At 45.4% G+C, this 20,765-nt stretch overlaps 3 protein-coding genes and 8 non-coding genes across 11 annotated transcripts; 9 read left to right on the forward strand and 2 right to left on the reverse strand.

The window, feature by feature from the left end:
* Positions 1-126: 126 nt before the first annotated feature.
* On the forward strand, positions 127-266 carry LOC147306552 (U4 spliceosomal RNA). Its single transcript, XR_015126536.1, has one exon. It is a non-coding gene; the product is annotated as a U4 spliceosomal RNA (small nuclear RNA).
* Positions 267-615: 349 nt separating this feature from the next.
* LOC147306553 (U4 spliceosomal RNA) lies at positions 616-755 on the forward strand. Its single transcript, XR_015126522.1, has one exon. It is a non-coding gene; the product is annotated as a U4 spliceosomal RNA (small nuclear RNA).
* Positions 756-940: 185 nt separating this feature from the next.
* On the forward strand, positions 941-1,080 carry LOC147306554 (U4 spliceosomal RNA). Its single transcript, XR_015126526.1, has one exon. It is a non-coding gene; the product is annotated as a U4 spliceosomal RNA (small nuclear RNA).
* A 394-nt stretch (positions 1,081-1,474) lies between these two features.
* LOC147306555 (U4 spliceosomal RNA) lies at positions 1,475-1,614 on the forward strand. The gene has a single exon (XR_015126523.1). It is a non-coding gene; the product is annotated as a U4 spliceosomal RNA (small nuclear RNA).
* A 349-nt stretch (positions 1,615-1,963) lies between these two features.
* LOC147306556 (U4 spliceosomal RNA) lies at positions 1,964-2,101 on the forward strand. Its single transcript, XR_015126535.1, has one exon. It is a non-coding gene; the product is annotated as a U4 spliceosomal RNA (small nuclear RNA).
* A 184-nt stretch (positions 2,102-2,285) lies between these two features.
* On the forward strand, positions 2,286-2,425 carry LOC147306557 (U4 spliceosomal RNA). Its single transcript, XR_015126524.1, has one exon. It is a non-coding gene; the product is annotated as a U4 spliceosomal RNA (small nuclear RNA).
* A 393-nt stretch (positions 2,426-2,818) lies between these two features.
* LOC147306558 (U4 spliceosomal RNA) lies at positions 2,819-2,958 on the forward strand. Its single transcript, XR_015126527.1, has one exon. It is a non-coding gene; the product is annotated as a U4 spliceosomal RNA (small nuclear RNA).
* A 349-nt stretch (positions 2,959-3,307) lies between these two features.
* Positions 3,308-3,447, forward strand: LOC147306559 (U4 spliceosomal RNA). The gene has a single exon (XR_015126529.1). It is a non-coding gene; the product is annotated as a U4 spliceosomal RNA (small nuclear RNA).
* A 3,881-nt stretch (positions 3,448-7,328) lies between these two features.
* On the reverse strand, positions 7,329-12,507 carry LOC147306560 (nucleic acid dioxygenase ALKBH1-like). The gene is made up of 6 exons (XM_086274522.1): positions 12,252-12,507; positions 10,839-10,947; positions 10,178-10,340; positions 9,151-9,241; positions 8,825-9,018; positions 7,329-8,747 (listed from the first exon to the last, which is right to left on the reverse strand). Exons 1-6 carry the CDS (start codon positions 12,387-12,389, stop codon positions 8,306-8,308), a joined length of 1,137 nt encoding a protein of 378 aa, XP_086130648.1. The 5' UTR covers positions 12,390-12,507; the 3' UTR covers positions 7,329-8,305.
* Positions 12,508-12,806: 299 nt separating this feature from the next.
* On the forward strand, positions 12,807-14,945 carry slirp (SRA stem-loop interacting RNA binding protein). Its single transcript, XM_086274524.1, has 4 exons — positions 12,807-12,927; positions 13,997-14,055; positions 14,301-14,408; positions 14,658-14,945. Exons 1-4 carry the CDS (start codon positions 12,864-12,866, stop codon positions 14,724-14,726), a joined length of 300 nt encoding a protein of 99 aa, XP_086130650.1. The 5' UTR covers positions 12,807-12,863; the 3' UTR covers positions 14,727-14,945.
* Positions 14,946-15,486: 541 nt separating this feature from the next.
* Positions 15,487-17,791, reverse strand: LOC147306562 (mitochondrial import inner membrane translocase subunit Tim9). Its single transcript, XM_086274523.1, has 4 exons — positions 17,563-17,791; positions 17,276-17,324; positions 16,037-16,132; positions 15,487-15,951 (listed from the first exon to the last, which is right to left on the reverse strand). The coding sequence occupies exons 2-4, from the start codon at positions 17,312-17,314 to the stop codon at positions 15,817-15,819; spliced, it is 270 nt and encodes an 89-aa protein (XP_086130649.1). The 5' UTR covers positions 17,315-17,324; positions 17,563-17,791; the 3' UTR covers positions 15,487-15,816.
* Between the last annotated feature and the right edge of the window lie 2,974 nt (positions 17,792-20,765).

Consider the following 20,765-nt stretch of genomic DNA (forward strand, 5'->3'; position numbering starts at 1 on the left):
CCAATCACGTGAGTAATCCCCCAATTCAAACCCAGTTAGTTCCTGCATCACCCAACATTTGAAAGTGCACCATCAGTGATGTGAGTGTTGATTCATACCCAGCTGAAAAGCTGAAACTCAATGGTCATTCTTGTGCAGAGGCAATTTCATAGTCTATGAAGTTCTACTGAGACATGATTATTGCTGGTTGAAAACTTTAACCAATTCCCGCCTTGATGACTTGAAACACAGTCAGCTATGGCAATTTTTGCTGGTCTCTCAGGAGACTTTGTCATTTGTTTCAATGTTAATTTCTGGCGTTTTCAATTTACGATGTCTATCCGTCATACTTATTGAGGGAAGTTGTCAGGTATTAGGAGATCTTGACAAAATTAACACAAGATGGGATTAAAGTCCTTCTTCGAGTGAAGCAAAGTATTGACCCTTTGCTCTTGGTCAATGCATACAATTAACTGAACCAATAAATGGGCGGGATTTCCAAATGATCAACCAATCACGTGAGTAATCCCCCAATTCAAACCCAGTTAGTTCCTGCATCACCCAACATTTGAAAGTGCACCATCAGTGATGTGAGTGTTGATTCATACCCAGCTGAAAAGCTGAAACTCACTGGTCATTCTTGTGCAGAGGCAATTTCATAGTCTATGAAGTTCTACTGAGACGTGATTATTGCTGGTTGAAAACTTTAACCAATTCCCGCCTTGATGACTTGAAACACAGTCAGCTATGGCAATTTTTGCTGGTCTCTCAGGAGACTTTGTCATTTGTTTCAATGTTAATTTCTGGCGTTTTCAATTTCCTATTTCTATCCGTTGCTTTTGTTGAGGGGAAGGTGTCTGGTATTATCAAACCCAATCAGTTCTTGCATCACCCAACATTTGACAGCACTGTGATGCGAGTGTTGATTCATACCCACCTGAAAAGCTGAAACTCAATGGTCATTCTTGTGCTGAGGCAATTTCATAGTCTATGAAGTTCTACTGAGACGTGATTATTGCTGGTTGAAAACTTTAACCAATTCCCGCCTTGATGACTTGAAACACAGTCAGCTATGGCAATTTTTGCTGGTCTCTCAGGAGACTTTGTCATTTGTTTCAATGTTAATTTCTGGCGTTTTCAATTTCCTATTTCTATCCGTTGCTTTTGTTGAGGGGAAGGTGTCTGGTATTATCAAACCCAATCAGTTCTTGCATCATTTAACATTTGACAGCACTGTGATTTGCCTTGTTGACTCGCCTTGATGACTTGAAACAGTCAGCTATGGCAATTTTTGCTGGTCTCTCAGGAGACTTTGTAATTTGTTTCAATGTTAATTTCTGGCGTTTTCAATTTCCTATTTCTATCCGTTGCTTTTTTTGAGGGGAAGGTGTCTGGTATTATCAAACCCAATCAGTTCTTGCATCACCCAACATTTGACAGCACTGTGATGCGAGTGTTGATTCATACCCACCTGAAAAGCTGAAACTCAATGGTCATTCTTGTGCAGAGGCAATTTCATAGTCTATGAAGTTCTACTGAGACGTGATTATTGCTGGTTGAAAACTTTAACCAATTCCCGCCTTGATGACTTGAAACACAGTCAGCTATGGCAATTTTTGCTGGTCTCTCAGGAGACTTTGTCATTTGTTTCAATGTTAATTTCTGGCGTTTTCAATTTACGATGTCTATCCGTCATCCTTATTGAGGGAAGTTGTCAGGTATTAGGAGATCTTGACAAAATTAACACAAGATGGGATTAAAGTCCTTCTTCGAGTGAAGCAAAGTATTGACCCTTTGCTCTTGGTCAATGCATACAATTAACTGAACCAATAAATGGGCGGGATTTCCAAATGATCAACCAATCACGTGAGCAATCCCCCAATTCAAACCCAGTTAGTTCCTGCATCACCCAACATTTGAAAGTGCACCATCAGTGATGTGAGTGTTGATTCATACCCACCTGAAAAGCTGAAACTCACTGGTTATTCTTGTGCAGAGGCAATTTCATAGTCTATGAAGTTCTACTGAGACGTGATTATTGCTGGTTGAAAACTTTAACCAATTCCCGCCTTGATGACTTGAAACAGTCAGCTATGGCAATTTTTGCTGGTCTCTCAGGAGACTTTGTCATTTGTTTCAATGTTAATTTCTGGCGTTTTCAATTTCCTATTTCTATCTGTTGCTTTTGTTGAGGGAAGGTGTCTGGTATTATCAAACCCAATCAGTTCTTGCATCACCCAACATTTGACAGCACTGTGATGCGAGTGTTGATTCATACCCACCTGAAAAGCTGAAACTCAATGGTCATTCTTGTGCAGAGGCAATTTCATAGTCTATGAAGTTCTACTGAGACGTGATTATTGCTGGTTGAAAACTTTAACCAATTCCCGCCTTGATGACTTGAAACACAGTCAGCTATGGCAATTTTTGCTGGTCTCTCAGGAGACTTTGTCATTTGTTTCAATGTTAATTTCTGGCGTTTTCAATTTCCTATTTCTATCCGTTGCTTTTGTTGAGGGAAGGTGTCTGGTATTATCAAACCCAATCAGTTCTTGCATCATTTAACATTTGACAGCACTGTGATTTGCCTTGTTGACTCGCCTTGATGACTTGAAACAGTCAGCTATGGCAATTTTTGCTGGTCTCTCAGGAGACTTTGTCATTTGTTTCAATGTTAATTTCTGGCGTTTTCAATTTCCTATTTCTATCCGTTGCTTTTTTTGAGGGGAAGGTGTCTGGTATTATCAAACCCAATCAGTTCTTGCATCACCCAACATTTGACAGCACTGTGATGCGAGTGTTGATTCATACCCACCTGAAAAGCTGAAACTCAATGGTCATTCTTGTGCTGAGGCAATTTCATAGTCTATGAAGTTCTACTGAGACGTGATTATTGCTGGTTGAAAACTTTAACCAATTCCCGCCTTGATGACTTGAAACACAGTCAGCTATGGCAATTTTTGCTGGTCTCTCAGGAGACTTTGTCATTTGTTTCAATGTTAATTTCTGGCGTTTTCAATTTACGATGTCTATCCGTCATACTTATTGAGGGAAGTTGTCAGGTATTAGGAGATCTTGACAAAATTAACACAAGATGGGATTAAAGTCCTTCTTCGAGTGAAGCAAAGTATTGACCCTTTGCTCTTGGTCAATGCATACAATTAACTGAACCAATAAATGGGCGGGATTTCCAAATGATCAACCAATCACGTGAGTAATCCCCCAATTCAAACCCAGTTAGTTCCTGCATCACCCAACATTTGAAAGTGCACCATCAGTGATGTGAGTGTTGATTCATACCCACCTGAAAAGCTGAAACTCACTGGTTATTCTTGTGCAGAGGCAATTTCATAGTCTATGAAGTTCTACTGAGACGTGATTATTGCTGGTTGAAAACTTTAACCAATTCCCGCCTTGATGACTTGAAACACAGTCAGCTATGGCAATTTTTGCTGGTTTCTCAGGAGACTTTGTAATTTGTTTCAATGTCAATTTCTGGCGTTTTCAATTTACGATGTCTATCCGTCATACTTATTGAGGGAAGTTGTCAGGTATTAGGAGTTCTTGGCAACATTAACACAAGATGGGATTCAAATCCTGCATCGGCTAATGCTATCTACCACCTGACTACCGAGGACAGTGACGTCATCAGCAAGAGACCGGTGACCAGCATCGCGGAGCATGATGTCCGAGCGGCACTGAGGAGAGTGAACACAAGGAAAGCGGCGGGGCCAGACGGCATCACCGGCCGTCTGCTGCGCTGCTGTGCTGACCAGCTAGCAGGTGTGTTCACTTACATCTTCAACGAGTCCCTGGCGAAGTCTGTGGTCCCCATATGCTTCAAAAGATCCACCATCATCCCTGTGCCCATGAACAGCAAACCCTCATCCCTGAACGATTACCGGCCAGTTGCACTGACCTCGGTAGTAATGAAGGTGTTTGAGAGGCTGCTGAAGAACATCATCTCCTCCTCCATCCCAGACACCACAGATCCGCTGCAGTTTGCCTACAGATCCAACAGATCCACAGAGGATGCCATCGCCCACGTCCTACACACCACTCTCAGCCATGTGGACAAGAAACAGGGTAACTATGTGCGAATGCTGTTTGTGGATTACAGTTCAGCGTTTAACACAATAGTGCCCTGCAGACTGTTCACAAAGCTCAGGGATCTGGGACTTAACAGCCGTCTGTGTGCATGGGTGTTGGACTTCCTCACTGGCAGAACTCAGGTGGTGAGGGTGGGCAGGTGCTTCTCCAACAGCATCACCATCAACACAGGAGCACCTCAGGGATGTGTCCTCTCGCCACTGCTCTACTCCCACTACACTTCAGACTGTGTGGCCACCCATGGCGCCAACACCATTATGAAGTTTGCTGACGACACAGTGGTGTTGGGTGCCATCTCCAACAACGGTGGTGGACTTCAGAAGGGGTCAGCACAGAGACTACAAGCCCATTATCATCAATGGAGCTCCAGTGGAGAGTGTGCAGTCCTTCAAGTATCTTGGTGTTCACATCTCCTCAGACCTGACATGGGCTGCCCACATTCAGGTCCAGACCAAAAAGCCTAGGCAGCGCCTGTATCACCTACGACAACTGAGGAAGTTCAGGGTCTCTCCAAAGATCCTCAGGATTTTCTATACAGGTGCTGTGGAGAGCATCCTCACACAGAACATCAAATCAAATCAAATCACTTTTATTGTCACATCACATGTGCAGGTACATTGGTACAGTACATGTGAGTGAAATTCTTGTGTGCGAGCTTCACAAGCAACAGAGTTGTGCAAAATACAATAATGTAAACAAGCAAAATACAAGAATGGCTACATCTGAAACTAATAAATATATGTACAATATATAATAGTATATGCATTTCTGGATGTGTATACTAAATATTTTTCTACGTGTGTGTGTGTGTGTGTGTGTGTGTATACACATATTTTACAAATTAAATAGAGTAAACAATAAATAAAATATATAAAAATATACAGAGTTGAGACATGTGCAAAACAGTGGCATTACTGTACAGTATGGAGTGCATAATGTTAAAGTTCCAGTAGTGAAGGTGAGGTGTCTATGACGTGTTCAGCAGTCTGATGGCCTGGTGGAAAAAGCTGTCTCTCAGTCTGCTGGTTCGGGACCGGATGCTGCAGAACCTCCTTCCTGATGGAAGTAGTCTGAACAGTTTATGGCTGGGGTGACTGGAGTCCTTGATGATGACATGACATCGTGGTTTGGGAACAGCTGTGTGAAGGACCAAAAAGCTCTCCAGAGAGTGATCCGTACAGCAGAACGCTGCTGCAGGATTGCTCTCCCCCCGCTTCAGGACACCTACACCAGGAGATGCCGGACTAGAGCAGCGCAGATACTGAAGGACCCGTCCCACAAACTGTTCCAACTTCTGCAATCTGGTAGAAGGTTCCGCATCTTCCGGGCAAGGACAGAGAGACTCAAGAGGAGCTTCTATCCCCAAGCCACCCGTGCCCTAAACACACACACCCGCCCTCTCACATGATCTATAATTGACTGAGACAGGACTCTTCCAGACACTAAATCAAGGCACAATGTACATTTCAATTCCTTTAATTTTAAATATGTTTATATTGTCTATCCTGTAAAATAGTCAGATGTCTATTCATATTAATGTACAGAATTCACCTGCTTGCTGCTACTACTGCACATTCACCCAATGTGTGTGTGTGTGTGTGTGTGTGTGTGTGTGTGTGTGTGTGTGTGTGTGTGTGTGTGTATGTATATATATATATATATATATACATACACATATACAGTGGGGCAAAAAAGTATTTAGTCAGCCACCGATTGTGCAAGTTCCCCCACCTAAAATGATGACAGAGGTCAGTAATTTGCACCAGAGGTACACTTCAACTGTGAGAGACAGAATGTGAAAAAAAAAATCCATGAATTCACATGGTAGGATTTGTAAAGAATTTATTCGTAAATCAGGGTGGAAAATAAGTATTTGGTCAATAACAAAACAACAACAACAACAACAACTCAATACTTTGTAACATAACCTTTGTTGGCAATAACAGAGGTCAAACGTTTACTGTAGGTCTTTACCAGGTTTGCACACACAGTAGCTGGTATTTTGGCCCATTCCTCCATGCAGATCTTCTCGAGAGCAGTGATGTTTTGGGGCTGTCGCCGAGCAACACGGACTTTCAACTCCCGCCACAGATTTTCTATGGGGTTGAGGTCTGGAGACTGGCTAGGCCACTCCAGGACTTTCAAATGCTTCTTACGGAGCCACTCCTTTGTTGCCCGGGCGGTGTGTTTTGGATCATTGTCATGTTGGAAGACCCAGCCTCGTTTCATCTTCAAAGTTCTCACTGATGGAAGGAGGTTTTGGCTCAAAATCTCACGATACATGGGCCCATTCATTCTGTCCTTAACACGGATCAGTCGTCCTGTCCCCTTGGCAGAAAAACAGCCCCATAGCATGATGTTTCCACCCCCATGCTTCACAGTAGGTATGGTGTTCTTGGGATGCAACTCAGTATTCTTCTTCCTCCAAACATGACGAGTTGAGTTTATACCAAAAAGTTTTACTTTGGTTTCATCTGACCACATGACATTCTCCCAATCCTCTGCTGTATCATCCATGTGCTCTCTGGCAAACGTCAGACGGGCCTGGACATGCACTGGCTTCAGCAGCGGAACACGTCTGGCACTGCGGGATTTGATTCCCTGCCGTTGTAGTGTGTTACTGATGGTGACCTTTGTTACTTTGGTCCCAGCTCTCTGCAGGTCATTCACCAGGTCCCCCCGTGTGGTTCTGGGATCTTTGCTCACCATTCTCATGATCATTTTGACCCCACGGGATGAAATCTTGCGTGGAGCCCCAGATCGAGGGAGATTATCAGTGGTCTTGTATGTCTTCCATTTTCTGATGATTGCTCCCACAGTTGATTTTTTCACACCAAGCTGCTTGCCTATTGTAGATTCACTCTTCCCAGTCTGGTGCAGGTCTACAATACTTTTCCTGGTGTCCTTCGAAAGCTCTTTGGTCTTGGCCATGGCGGAGTTTGGAGTCTGACTGTTTGAGGCTGTGGACAGGTGTCTTTTATACAGATGATGAGTTCAAACAGGTGCCATTCATACAGGTAACGAGTGGGGGACAGAAAAGCTTCTTACAGAAGACGTTACAGGTCTGTGAGAGCCAGAGATTTTCCTTGTTTGAGGTGACCAAATACTTATTTTCCACCCTAATTTACGAATGAATTCTTTACAAATCCTACCATGTGGATTCATGGATTTTTTTTTCACATTCTGTCTCTCACAGTTGAAGTGTACCTCTGGTGCAAATTACTGACCTCTGTCATCATTTTAAGTGGGGGAACTTGCACAATCGGTGGCTGACTAAATACTTTTTTGCCCCACTGTATGTATGTATGTATGTATATATATATATATATATATATTTTTTTTTTTTTTTAATTTTTAATTTTTTTCTTTTTAAAGGTGTTTCCAACTATTTACAGCACAATCAGCTGTTCTGCATCATTGTTCTGACACACACAACAAAACTATTGACTACACTACACACTAACTATGGTGCAAATCTCTCACAGTGAGGGTGTTTTTGGTTTTGTTTTTGCTCACAGGCTTTCGAGCGTTTCCTTATAAAACAATGTTTTTACCATTTCTTCCTGCAGTAAATATAAACAACGATCAACACAATTTAAAAACTGGTATAAAGTCCACACTTTTCCCGTCAGTTGTTCCGTCTGTCCTGCTCACGTCTCCAATGGTTGTACACGTTGTCATTAACGTGTCATAGCCTGTCAACCACATTGGTTAGCTGCGTATATACGAATGTGAATCGCATCATTGGCTGGACTATGGGATACGGTGGCATCGTTCTGATCCCATATGGGAGCAGCCAGTCACTGACTCACACTGCAAAACAGAATTGTTAAAGTTTTAATTTCAATTCAGGTTAGATTTTTTTGTGCGCAACGCAGATGTTCTGTGCGCAGAGACGTGCCAGCAGTGCGCATGTGCACAGCTTAGAGAGAACATTGCATACATACATAGACCTCGATCTGGGTACTGGATTATATCTTCTTTCTTCATGACTACTGCTCACTGAATCATGGACTGTATTCACACAATCGTTAAACAATCATTTTAACAGATTAACAGATCCAGATTAGCACCGACTCCTAAGAGTTCATCTTTAGATCGGGTCTCGTCCCGTCTCTGGCAGCATCTACACACTGACCCACATAAATCCTTTAACAAATAAACCCAGTAACCAAGCAGAAGCCGTCCTTCATGGAGGCCCGTGCTGTAAGTGCCCTCAGTGAGTCTCTGCAGCATAAGGAGAGTCACTGCTGCTCCTCTTCCTCTTTCCGTTCTCTCCATCATCGTATCCGTCCGTCTGTCCAGTGTCCGTGGTTTGGTGAGAACGGGGAGTTTCTGGAAATTTCTGTCCAGGTGCCAGCACCTGTCTGACAGTCACATTCACTCTGGAGCTCTGGATGTACCTGGAGCAGACAGCCCATTCCTCCTCGGACACCGGCTCCACCACGGAGCCTTCCTGTGGTGGGGGGGTCTGGATGCTTCCCCCCGTCTCTAATGCCAGACGCCCCGGAGGTGCGGGGAGGATTCGTGGGACTGCGTGGTACAGAAGGCGGCTGGGCCCTGACATCACCATCACGTCCCCACTGTGCATGAGCATGGCTCTGGGGGGGTCCTGTCTGTGGGGGCCGCCCAGGAGAAAGATGGCTGACTGACCAAAACTGTAAAGACAACACGGAAAAACAGGGAATTCAAACATGTCCTTCGCATAACGACGGTGAAAAAACAAGCGTCCCACCTAAACGACAGCAGCGGTCGAGTGTGGTCCAGCTCCGACTCGTCCACGTGGATTCCCAGAGAAGAGTCTGATCGGTAATAGTTGAGGATTCCCGCTTCCGAGATAAAGCCAGGGAAGCCGCAGGCAGCTGTCACGTGAGCGGAGAGGAGGTGGAGGTCACGTGGGAAAGGAGTGTGACTGCTGGGAGAGTACGTCTGCAAACAGGAGGGGAGGAGTGAGATGAAGAGAAAGGGCGCCACAACAGACCGTGGCAAACGTTTGCTCTGAAACCGTCCCCGCCTGTGCTGCTGGAGGAGCAGCAGCGAAGAGGTGAAGCAGATGCTCACCTTTGTGTCCCAGTTGTAATGATAGCCCAGTGTGACCCAGCGCAGCCGCTCCAGGAGAGTCCGCGCTTCTCGTTTTCCAGCCGGAGAAGATCTGCGGATCAAAGTTTTACATATTGTGTTATTTCTTAAATCTTAGATCTGGAACACATTGCATTGTTAAATAGTCTGGTCTGTTACTGTACTGGAGCAACTGTAACCACATAATTTCCTTAGGGATCAGTAAAGTATGCTGATTCTGAAATAGGTTAAAGAGGAAGACGAGGGCACACAGTTTGTTCAAAGATCCGACAGCAGCTGAGCTCCCCAAACCTGCAAACAACAGCAGACTTTAAAACAGCGCCACCTGGTGGCACTGAATTCATTAGACACTGCAGCAGTCGAGCACCAAGGATTTTCAGTAATTAAACACTTGAGTTGCTTTTTCTTGCATAAAATAGGAAACAGAGGCTCCGAGGTTTTGTTTGCACTCTCATAAACACTAACCCTTCCTCACTTTTTCACTTCACTCTCAGCTTTCACAGCAGAAGGTCACAAAAAGCAGCTGCTTGACACCAACGATGGCAATACGAACATCAGGTTAAAGAAACAATCTGCGCTCCTGTCAACATCAGCGGAACATCAGGTGAATGTCAGAGGAACATTTGGGAAAAATCTGAGGAACATTGGAGAAATGTCTGAGGAACGTTCGAGGAACATTGGGGGAAGATCAGAGGAATGTTAGAGGAATGTTGGGGGAGAAAAAGCGGCATTTTAAACGGGGTCATTTGCATAATTTGAGGATTTGGAAGAAGCGAAACGGTTTGAAAATCAGCTGTAAACTCAGAGCTCTGATGGTCTTTAGCCATGCTCAGACCGCCACCTCCAAACACGCACACATGACCAGGCGCAGATACACCTGAGCAGCTGGTGGCTGTGGTGGTGTCGCAGTGACCCCTGCTGGTAGTAGACTGTTTACCTTCATCGAGAGGTCGAGCTCCTCCTGCTGTGACCTGTGCAGCACGTACCTGTACACACCTGTGAGTCTCACCTCAGGCTGTGCACACTCTGTCCCCAGATGTCCTGAGTCTCTAAGGGGGACATGTGCTTGTCCAGGTTGCAGATGTTTGGTTTCTGAGGGTAAATCTTCAGACACTGTCGGAGCCAGAACGGCTGCGTGCCGCGCAGGAACGGATCGGAGATGAAGATGAACCCTGGACGAGGAAGAGTACAGAATCATCATCATCATCATCATCATCATCATCATCATCCTCGTGTACCCAGAGCACTAAACTCGGTCCAGTTCATGGGCCATCTTCAGATGAAGCAGGTAACAAAGACATAAAGCAGCTCGTGTGTTCAGCAGCAGGCCAGAGCAGAGTGAATGCAGAGCATCGTCTTCATCCAGCGAGTCCTCGCTGGATGAAGACGATGCTGACATTACGTTCCCAGTGGACAGCCAATCAGAACTGTCCATTACAGTCGAGACCATTCTACTGAGCTAGACTAAAAACACTTCAGTTCCTGAAACATGGAAAAATGAGACCAACTCTCAGTAACCTGCCTCAGAGCTGGCTTCTCCCTATGCTTTACCTCACAGTACGAGGCGCCGCGAGGCAACTGTCGCTGTTATTTGGTTCTTTACAGCCGGACTGAATTGAACCAGACCGCACGCATCCAAACTTTATTTAAACTCTGACGTGAGCGTGTACCTGGGTGTCCTCGCAGGCCGAAGGCTCGCCACTCTCTGACGGGCTGTAATCCGACTCTAGTGGCTTCCACATCGCTCACCGCGGCGGTGTCGAGGTTAACTGGAACAATCTACACACACACACACAGTGTTGGGGAGTAACGGAATACATGTTACGTATTTAAAATACAAAATATGAGTAACTGTATTCCGTTACAGTTACCGTTTAAAAAGGTGGTATTCAGAGTACAGTTACTTTGTTGAAATAAATGGATTACACTGCGGTACTTTCCTGTTTCATTTTGTCGCGGGTCAGGACTGTTTGGGTTTTGTTTGACAGCTACGTTCTTTTGTTCCAGGCGGCAGCGTTACGGTTGCCATGGTTACAGGGCGACGCTCTCTCTCTCTCTGCGACTGTGTGTTTCCTGGGTGAGAGAGCGCCTTTTCGTTGTTGTTGTTGTTGTTGTGCTAAGCTAACAGGCAGAATGCTACAAGCATAGCTCTAAAGAATGTAGCATCATGGGCAGTGTAGTCCGTGTTGCAGGGAGAATGGACTGCCATACACGTTATGGGTCTGTGAGCGCGAGGAGGGAGAAAAAGGGGAGTGGAAAGGTACGAGTTGTCATCGAGGAAAAACGGGAGCTGGAAGCATGTAAATATAATAATAACCACTTCAGCCAAGAAGAGTGCCTGACGAGCCCAGTTGTAAGTAAGCTATTAAGACTCGACTGTACACCGTGTTCGTGTTTTCCTCCGAAAACAATAAGTTCCGTTGGAGCAGTCTTTCAACGCCTCTCTCTGTCTCTCGCAAGAAAAATTGACCCACACAACAAAGTAGAGCTAGTTTTCGGCTACGAGCCGACAGGGACCCCGCCGTATTAGTCAGAGGTCCCTTTACTACAGTTCGGAGTCGCGGACCTTCAGTAATAGTAATAAATCACACAGCAATAGTACATTCACGTTGTTGTAAAAAGCATGATAATATATTAAGTAATCCAAAGTATTCAGAATACGTTACTGTCATTGAGTAACGTAACGGAATACGTTACAGAATACATTTTGGGGCATGTATTCTGTATTCTGTAATGGAATACATTTTAAAAGTAACCTTCCCAACACTGCACACACATCATTAGCAGACGTCAGGGTTGTAAAATCATTTTCGCTCAGGTGCTGTCTGCACCTGTTCTTCAGCAGACCTGAACCAGTCCACCTTCAAACTTCCCTCTGTGACACACAGTCATCGGTATGATCGATGAAATAATCGATCCAGGTGAGTTTGATCAGAAATGAAAGTGGACAGGTGAGGGCAGGTGGAGGTAACCTGTGGAACTGTTCACTTTGTTGGTCAGAGAAGTCAAACTTCAAACTGACCCATGAAGAAGAACAAGGAGAAAGATGGCTGCTAGACGCCGGGAGCGCGCTTTGCTCTCACCTGTTCACCGGGCGCACACCTGGAAAAGTCGATGACGTCGCTAAGGTCCGGCGGGGGGTTCCTTCTCCTGTAAAACTTGAATATCTTCCGAAACGAATCCTCTCCACCCTCCACCATGGAGGCTGCCATCTTAGCCATGACGTCACTGTCTTGCACGCCCTGCTCCGGAAGTAAAAACTAACAAAAATGAAAGAACAAAACAAACAAACAAACAAACAAACAAACAAACAAACAGATATTTAAACAGTTAACAGCGCGAGCGGGGAGAGACAAACTGTAACATGTTTCAATGTCACTGTGCACGCGGGTCACGGTGCTCAATCACGTGATCGAAGCTGCATTTACTGAACCTCGGAAATCATTTTTTCTTAAAAATGATTTTATTCAGAGCCTTGATCAGGAATAAGAAATAGATTACAAATAAAATGCAGACACGTCGAAATATTGGTTAAAAGGATTTGAGAGAAAAACGGAAGAACAACCAACTCTGAAAAATAAATTTGTTCAAAGTTAGGCTTGAAAGAATTCACATATTTAAACTCCTGCACCCACCAATCAGACGCTACCCAGGGCCCTGAACGCACAATTACGTCACAGGTCAGAGGGAGCAACATGGCGGCGTCCAAGAAAGTGTTCGAGGTGTTCGTGTCCAAAGTGCCGTGGACTGTGGCCACCAGTGAGTCTGCTCATTATCAATCAGTCAGGTTTGATTTTAGTGACGACATGTGACGTGTGCAGCCGATCACGCGTGTCGATTATCGTCAGGTAGATTAGCACGCGAAGAAGGGAAGAATTTAACGTGCACTAAGGTGTCCGGTAGGTCAGTCACGTGTCTGCAGCTTACCGGTGTTTTACCTGAGGCAGTTCACGTTAAAAGACTGCCCTTAATACAGGCCACGCTGATGACGTCAGAGCAGTTTTGCTTGAGTCACAGTTGAGTGATCCTCTGACTGATCCTGAGCTTCCGTCCACACTCTGAAGCACGAATAGAATAGAATATGCGTTTATTGTAACTGTGGGTGCTCCACCGCTGTGCAGGAATAAAATATAAAAAGTAGACAACAGGAATAAATAAGGAGGAATATGTAGAGAAACAACAGGAAGGCCCACAGTGGAGAGCAAAGTGCTCCGAGGTAGAAAAGACTTGGTGTGAACAGTCTGTGTGTGAGTGACCTGAATGAGGAGAGCACGCTCTCAACTGAGGAGCAGTAGAAGGCCAGCAGCAGGTCCAGGTTCTTCTTCCTCAGGACACCAAGGACGTGCTGCCACTGCTGGGCCTCCTTTACCACGGCGATGGTGTTGTAGGTCGGAGGTGAGATCAGGGGAGATGTGGGTGTCCAGAAACCTGAAGGTGGAAACAGATTCTACCCGTTCTCCGTTTATAATGAGGGGGGAAGTGGACCTGTCTGTGCCTCCTGAGGTCCATTATAAGTTCTTTGGTTTTAAGGATGTTCAGCTTCAGGTTATTCTCTGGATCCCAGGATCAGGGAATCTGAAGGTGGTCCAGTTTGGTGTTGAGCATCCTCATGGAGCTCTTCCTGTTCTCCAGATAGCTCAGCGCTGTGTGAAGGGTGATGGCATCCTCCGTGGGGTCGAGGGAGGGGCTGGACAGGCTGTGATGTGTGAGACACTACCCACTCGAAGCACTAGATGACGGCAGATGTGAGAGGATGTGAGAGGAAGCAGGACAGGTGAGGTGCAGACACTCAGGTGTTCGGACTGACGTGTTCCTGTGTGTGTTTCAGAGGAGATGAAGGAGTACTTCGGGCAGTTTGGAGCCGTGAAGAAGTGCCTGCTGCCGTTTGTAAGTAATCATAACTGACATCACTCAGTGTCACACAGTCACATGACCCGACAGGAAGTGATCACCTGTAGCCTCACAGCCACACACATGCCTCAATTCAGCTCTGCATGTTTTTAGTGTGTCAGCACTGCCTGAGATGACGATGTGAGCAGCAGGTGGTGGCAGTGTGTGTGTGTGTGCGCGTCTGTGTGTGTGTGTGTGCGTGCGCGCGCCTGCACGTCAGTGACGTCTCTGTGTGTCCTCAGGATAAAGAAACGGGCTTCCACAGAGGCTTCTGCTGGATCGGCTTCTCCTCCGAGGAAGGACTCAACAACGCTCTGCAGAAGGACCCGCACGTGCTCGAGGGCGCCAAGGTAAGACCAATGTCACCAAAGCAAGGGCTTCTGGGTAATGGAGTCGCTGTGGTCTCTTTGAAGCAGCAGTGGTCAAGTCAGAAAACCTCTGTGTTCCTCCGATCATCTGGATTAAACCAGATCACTTTTATGATATCTTCTGCACGTTTGCAGAAGTTTTGCCTCTGATCGCTCAGTGTCCCCGCCCTCACAGACGGCGGCTGTGGCGCTGAAGGTGTGAGATGTTCTGACTGTTTGGTGTGTTTCCAGCTGCAGGTTCAGAGGAACAGACGCCCGTTCGCAGGACAGAAGTCGGACAAAGACGCCGAGTACGACTGATGCTCCGAGGATGCGCTGCTCTTCTTCTCTCCGTGCTCCGGCTGCCTGCTCGGGCCGGCTTCACACTTCCCGTTTGATCGTCGTCACTGAATTGGTGACCGAGCCGTCAGTCATCTTGTTATTTATTGTCAGCCGCCGTGCTGGACTTCCTGTTGCAATGTGAAACCGTTCATGCCGAGCTGTACAGAAAAAAGCCAATAAAGACCAAACTAAACTCCATTTGCCTCATGGTTCTATTGTCAGGAAAGACTTCCTCCTTCACTTTGGGAACAAAATGAAGTAAAAACTTTGAACAGACTTCTTTTAAAATAACAAAGCAGAGGAAGTCCACACAAAAATGTAAAACGACAAAGATTTTAGTTTTTACTTTTCAATAAAAACCAAACTGAATAGAAACACGTCCATCCTGATGAAACCGCACTTGTCTTTAAAGCAGTTTGCTCCACACTGAGCGAACATCACAATCCAAACACTCAAAATAAAAGACCTGCATTCAGAATCTGACCTCATCATTCTGAGTTTGATTGTATTTGGTAATGATCTGAATCATGATGCAAGACACAGTACATTTCATGTTAAATGCAGGCAAAACACTTTAAAAGTAACTGAGTAACTTTGTTACTTTTTGCATGTTGTTAAAAATACAGTAAACAAAAAGAAAATGAACGTTTCTCAGGACTGTGTGATCTGCAGCAGAGCCAGACTGAGGCCGGATGCAGTAAAGCACTTCCTAACAGGGATGAAAACATCCACACATTCCTGATGTCGGATTATTTTTATTTCCACACATGAAAAATGAAGTCAGCTCATCATCATCATCATCATCATCACCACATCGGTCGGTCGTTGTGTTCAATAAAAAGACAAATGTGCACATTAAATGAATATTCTGCATGTTAATAAAGAATCTGAAACTACATTTCCCATGATGCACAGAACAGCCGACTAACCCTGCAGATAGAATCTGAAGGGGCGGAGCTTCAGGTCAGAAACTACAACAAAACGTCCTCACGCGCAGCTTCAGAGTCTGTTTTTACAGCGCCGGAGGATCTGCTGGACCAGCACGGCCCAGCCTGGCCCAGGTTCAGGGTCAGCGCGGCTGTCCCAGCAGGCCAGCTTTAGCCGCCAGAGCCTCGTTCTGCTGGATGTGATACTCCTGGAAACGCATGGAGATCCTCTGAGTCATCTTCAGGTACTTCTGCAGGCACGACTCGGAGCAGCTCGACTGAAACACAAACAGCTGTGAGGATTTTATCCAGATGTTCCTTCACTCACATGTTTCCGTCATCCAATCATCTTTTTTTTTTTACCTCCTCGGGCTTCACGTCTCTTGTGGTGAAGTCTCGGACGCAGTCCATGAAGCAGTTCTCCGTCACCTTGTTGTACGTCCCCAGAAACTCCTTAAACTGAACACAGGAAACAGACACAGCTCAGAAAACTGCTGCAGAGCAGCAACTCAGCAAAACAATCTGAGAGACGACCGAGAAGGATCCGAGGTTCAGGTCTGGGAAGAAATTTCCTCAAACAGGTTTTAACCTCCGTCCTCTCGCTGCTTCAGGCACGCTCAGTTTTACTGATGCAGTCAACAGTTTTGGTTTTCTTCAAAGTGCTCCAAGACTGTGAAGCTGCTCTAAAGAGCCAAGGTGGGAGCTCAAATGTATTAACTCAGACCTGCGTGTGCGACAGAGGCTTCCTGCTGCAGGTTAAAACGATCAGAGCGATGCCACTGGATCAAAGCTGTGACTTTTAGTTTAAAGAACTTTTCTCATTAATGTATGAATTCAAATGTTTCTTCCGCTGAAAACGTCCAGGTCAACCGACGGGGCGACTTTTGGGATTATGATGTCATAATAAAAAAACTTTCAGATAAATTCCTTTTGTTTTTTTCAGTCTTTTTTAATTGTTTAAATACTCAAATGTTTGTCATGCTTTCCTCAGACTCTGCTGTTTTTACGTTTATTTACTTTTTAAACCATTTCCTGTATCACTTGATTTTGTACGAAGTTAACTTCTTAAACTTTATCTTTTGACCTAAAATGTTTTTCCTACTTTTTCCATATCTAAATTGTGATTCGGTTGTATTTTCTTGCTTTATACTAATCTTATTATTTCAAATTAAAATATATAATATGCAGAGCTCTAGACTAACTTTTTGCCACGGTTGCACTGGTGCGCCTTTAGGCGCACCCAAATTTTTCAACCGCATCGCTTAACACTGCAGTTTTACATGTGCACTTTCTGTTGCACATAGATATACATCTATATCTATATCTCCACACATTCTCACTCCAGTATTGGTCCCAATAAGCTGCCACAGTGTTCTGGCATTGACGGTATTTGAGTTTGTTTTGATTGATTCTATTTTTATCTATTTATTTTTACCTACGGTTCTGTCGCTCTCTCCTGTTTTGTCCCTCACAGGCCTCCTTGCTGTATAGTTCAGTGCGGGCTTTCTATGGACCCTGGAGGCCACAGTAACCGGACTTTGTGCCTCTGAATTCTGAGCCTCTTTTCTCAGAGTCGACATGAAAACTCTTGGGGTCACTTACCTGTTTGATCTGGTCGGACTCGGACACCTGGACCGCCATGATTCGGACTCTGTGGGAGGGGAAACAGGGCGACAATTAGCAGTAATGCTAACATACCAGACTCCATTCATAAATCCTCCATTTTAGCGCACTTCGTGGTCCGCCTCTTTTAAAGCTCCTCCGGCGCTCACGTGTTATTCTTTCAATGTGACCTTACAGGTGTACCGTTCAGCTTAGGTTGGCTGGTTTAGTAACGCTTCAGATAGCAGAGGTTACCCGGGCTTTAGTGACATGATGAACAAACCTACCTGATAAAACAGCACTTTAAACGGACTGCTGCTGCTAACGGCTAGCCCGGTTAGCGCCTTGTTCCCGCCCTCTGATGAGGGTCCCTCTGTTCTCCTGGAGATGTTCTTCTTCAGCCTCCCGAGCAGCAGCGCTCAGTTTCCCTTTACAGCAGCAGGAGGACAGTTTTTCACCAGAGCTCCGAGCTGCCTGAGGGGAACCTCCGAGTGACGGACTGAAGGACGCATGCGCACAGAGCAGCAGATTCTCTCCGATATTTTTGCGATTTTTCATGTAAATTAAAAAAATAAACACGTTCAACATGAGGCTAAAACTAAGCTTAATATTCAGTTATTAAAATCAATAATTTTATTAAACTCAAAACACGAATAAAAATTTATATTTGAGAGAAAAATGTGACGAATGTTCAGGTGAGGAGAACGAGCGCAGCAACAAAAGGTTCCTGCTGGATGGTTCCTACCTGCCTTTAAACATGCAGTATGGAAGCCTGAAGTACTCATTATTTATAAAAAGGTAATATTATAGGAAAAGAATCTAAGAAAAATTCTTATTTTTAAATATTTCATCATAATAACATTTTTAATGTTCTGAAAAAAACAAATTTCATACATGTGGGACTAATAATGGTTTATCTGAAAAGTTCACATTTCTTCATAATTTATTGCAAAACTTTATTTATAATTACTGCGAATCTGGGAAATAAGCGACCAGAGCTGTTTCTTTAAGTCTACACCTGACAGAGGTCTTTCATTTCCTACATCAGCATTGTGTTATCATATAGAAAAACAGCGCTTTTCTCTCAGATTAAATTATTTGAGGGATTAAATGTGCAGTTAAAGCTCTTCACACTGACAAGATGTGACGTTTACCGTCCCTGACAGCGTGAAGCGCTCTCAGACGAGTGCTGTTATGAATGAAGCGAGCGAGCCAAACAGCAGTTACAGAATAATCAGGATTATTTTTATTAATTCATCTTCAGGTTCAATAATATTACAGAAAAACATCCTCTTCATCATATTTATACAGTAGTAGTAGAATGCTGTGTCATTGCTTCATTACAAGTGCTGGTCATAGTTTATAGTGTGTGCAGTGTGACACTGAGTTCAGCCCAGTGTTACGAATCACTCGGTACAAAGGCAGTTTCTCAACAACCTGCTTCTGCTCGCTCTGATGGATCTATCTGGGTTTGATTGGTCCTCCTTGGGCAGGCGGCAGGACGCGCGCTGATGCTGCGTTTGTGTCGTAAGTGAGCTGCCGTAAACGCGAGCTGCCGAACGGCAAGCATTATTTACTATTTTAGGAATTTCTTTGAACGAACAGCCAAACATCATCACACCATTCCCATGTGACACGGACGCAGCACGAGCCACTCATATATGCTGTATATATACGGTGCATTTGAGGTAACTGGGAAGTTTCTGGAAACCAAGCCAGAGGACTTAAAGATAGTGTTGGCACCAGAGCATCAGCGTCACGTTTAGTCAGATCAGAAGCCCCGCCCAGGTGCTGCACCACACTCTAACGCCTGGAATCACACCTGCCCAAAGAGGAAAGACACGCCCCCTTTTTTATGGGCATGCAGGTGTGACAAGAAGGGGGGGGAATTCAGGACAACGAGCCACGCTGCATTCAGGACGCCGTGTCGGTACTGTTAAAATCAGACAGAGCAGTTACTCCAGTATGACCTGAATGCAGCGCCTGACCTTTGACCTGTGGGTTTGGTTGATCATATTTAACTCAGGTTTTTCACTGACGTGGTGCCGGCTCTTGGTTGGTTTTGAGAGTGGAGGTGAAGAGCCTCACAGGAAGAAGTTACAGAGCTGGTTCTGCCTGGGTTCTCTCCCAGAACAGGCTGAGAACCAAGCACCGCTGTGAGCTGCCTCGGCCAATCAGTGGTAACCTCTCTGAGTCCAACTGTAGGCTACAATGTTTGGGAAACCGTCATTTCAGTGCAAAGTCAATAACCTGCTTCTAGATTTAGCAGCAGTACCACACCAGTGGAAAAGAAGTCCCAACAGGAAGAATCGGATCCTTTTTCCCCACAAACGCAGTGCCAGAACATTAGGTAGCACGAGCCGGGGTAACGTCTGTAGTAAGAAGAGAAATTTCGTGCAGTTCCCACTCCCACCATTGATCCACGAATCCAACCACGGGACAACCCAGAAAGGACCGGGGTCTGGGTGAGGCAGCGGCACTGAGTTGTTGGAAAAAGGTCGTAACAGGATGAGTTGTCCACCTGATTTCCAAAGCAGAGCTGTTGGTGTGGATGCAGCAAACCAGACTCTGTCTCACAGGCCGGAATGCCAAGCATCAGAAACGGGCGCTTTGGGACCGCTGATTTTGAGGTGCCAGTGGTTTTGTGGCACTTTTTATTGGTTAAGATCTGATGAAGTAGCACCCCGGTACCACATCGGTGGAAAACGGGTCAAAGCAGGAAGAACCGTATTCCCATTTTACCACCAACATGGACTTTGGGAAACTTGGGTAAATATGAGCTGGCTCTAGATTACACATCACACACCGCGCTGCAGGAAAACCGGTTCAACGGGAAGGATGAGAGGAAGTGGGCGGTTTGCGTTGGGGCTCTCAGATCTCACAGGACGCTTCTGGTTGTTGGTAACCGGTAAACATTTATCAGCAGGATCTACGGCGAGCAGCTCGGATGCTTCTGCGTTTGTAGTGGGCGAACTGTCAAAGGAGGGTTTCTGCACGCTCATACAGTACGCGGAGAGAACGGCGGTCAGATGACGTTTTGATTTACAGCCTCGAACCGACCATAACGAGCACCTTAACACCGTCATGGCAAAAATACACGTGGTGTAGTTACAAGCACCTGAATGTGACACCCTGCCTTCAAGTGATGCAAGCAGATGGAAAAACCGGGAATCGCATCTGTTCTCCGAACTTGCCAAATCGGTCAGTTCCTGCACGTGCGGTCGTGGGTAAAAATCTGAATAAAGACTCCCGATTGGACAGCCTGATCAGAGCGAGTGAAAGGACAAATCCCACACCCAGAGCTCCAGACGCAAATGTGGAGTAATCATGTAATCGCGCCCGACACTCCAGGTGAGCCCAGAGGTTCTGGAGCTACCTTAACATAAACGTCACACTCTGGTCGAACACCACTTGAACGCAGGGTTGGACTGAACCGCCAGTGTGGCGCAGCCTTGATACGACCGCGATCAGAGACGTCTTTATCGCATTT

The sequence above is a fragment of the Aulonocara sp. 'chitande type north' Nkhata Bay genome, linkage group LG19 (assembly GCF_057382095.1).
Source record: "Aulonocara sp. 'chitande type north' Nkhata Bay isolate Kocher_YH1m ecotype deep benthic linkage group LG19, A_spYH_male_GT1.1, whole genome shotgun sequence".
Taxonomy (NCBI): Eukaryota; Metazoa; Chordata; class Actinopteri; order Cichliformes; family Cichlidae; genus Aulonocara; species Aulonocara sp. 'chitande type north' Nkhata Bay.

What these genes read in the sequence shown, in the direction of transcription:
- LOC147306560 (XM_086274522.1), bottom strand. Translation starts at nt 12,389, where the DNA reads ATGGCTAAGATGGCAGCCTCCATGGTGGAGGGTGGAGAGGATTCGTTT. An exon ending in GGTGTGCGCCCGGTGAACAG is followed by an intron (nt 10,948 to 12,251) that starts GTGAGAGCAAAG and finishes GTGTGTGTGTAG; the next exon opens with ATTGTTCCAGTTAACCTCGA. An exon ending in CGACCGCTGCTGTCGTTTAG is followed by an intron (nt 8,748 to 8,824) that starts GTGGGACGCTTG and finishes TTGTCTTTACAG; the next exon opens with TTTTGGTCAGTCAGCCATCT.
- slirp (XM_086274524.1), top strand. Translation starts at nt 12,864, where the DNA reads ATGGCGGCGTCCAAGAAAGTGTTCGAGGTGTTCGTGTCCAAAGTGCCG. An exon ending in AGAAGTGCCTGCTGCCGTTT is followed by an intron (nt 14,056 to 14,300) that starts GTAAGTAATCAT and finishes GTGTGTCCTCAG; the next exon opens with GATAAAGAAACGGGCTTCCA. An exon ending in ACGTGCTCGAGGGCGCCAAG is followed by an intron (nt 14,409 to 14,657) that starts GTAAGACCAATG and finishes GTGTGTTTCCAG; the next exon opens with CTGCAGGTTCAGAGGAACAG.
- LOC147306562 (XM_086274523.1), bottom strand. Translation starts at nt 17,314, where the DNA reads ATGGCGGTCCAGGTGTCCGAGTCCGACCAGATCAAACAG. An exon ending in AGTCCGACCAGATCAAACAG is followed by an intron (nt 16,133 to 17,275) that starts GTAAGTGACCCC and finishes TCCTGTGTTCAG; the next exon opens with TTTAAGGAGTTTCTGGGGAC. An exon ending in GAGACGTGAAGCCCGAGGAG is followed by an intron (nt 15,952 to 16,036) that starts GTAAAAAAAAAA and finishes TTTGTGTTTCAG; the next exon opens with TCGAGCTGCTCCGAGTCGTG.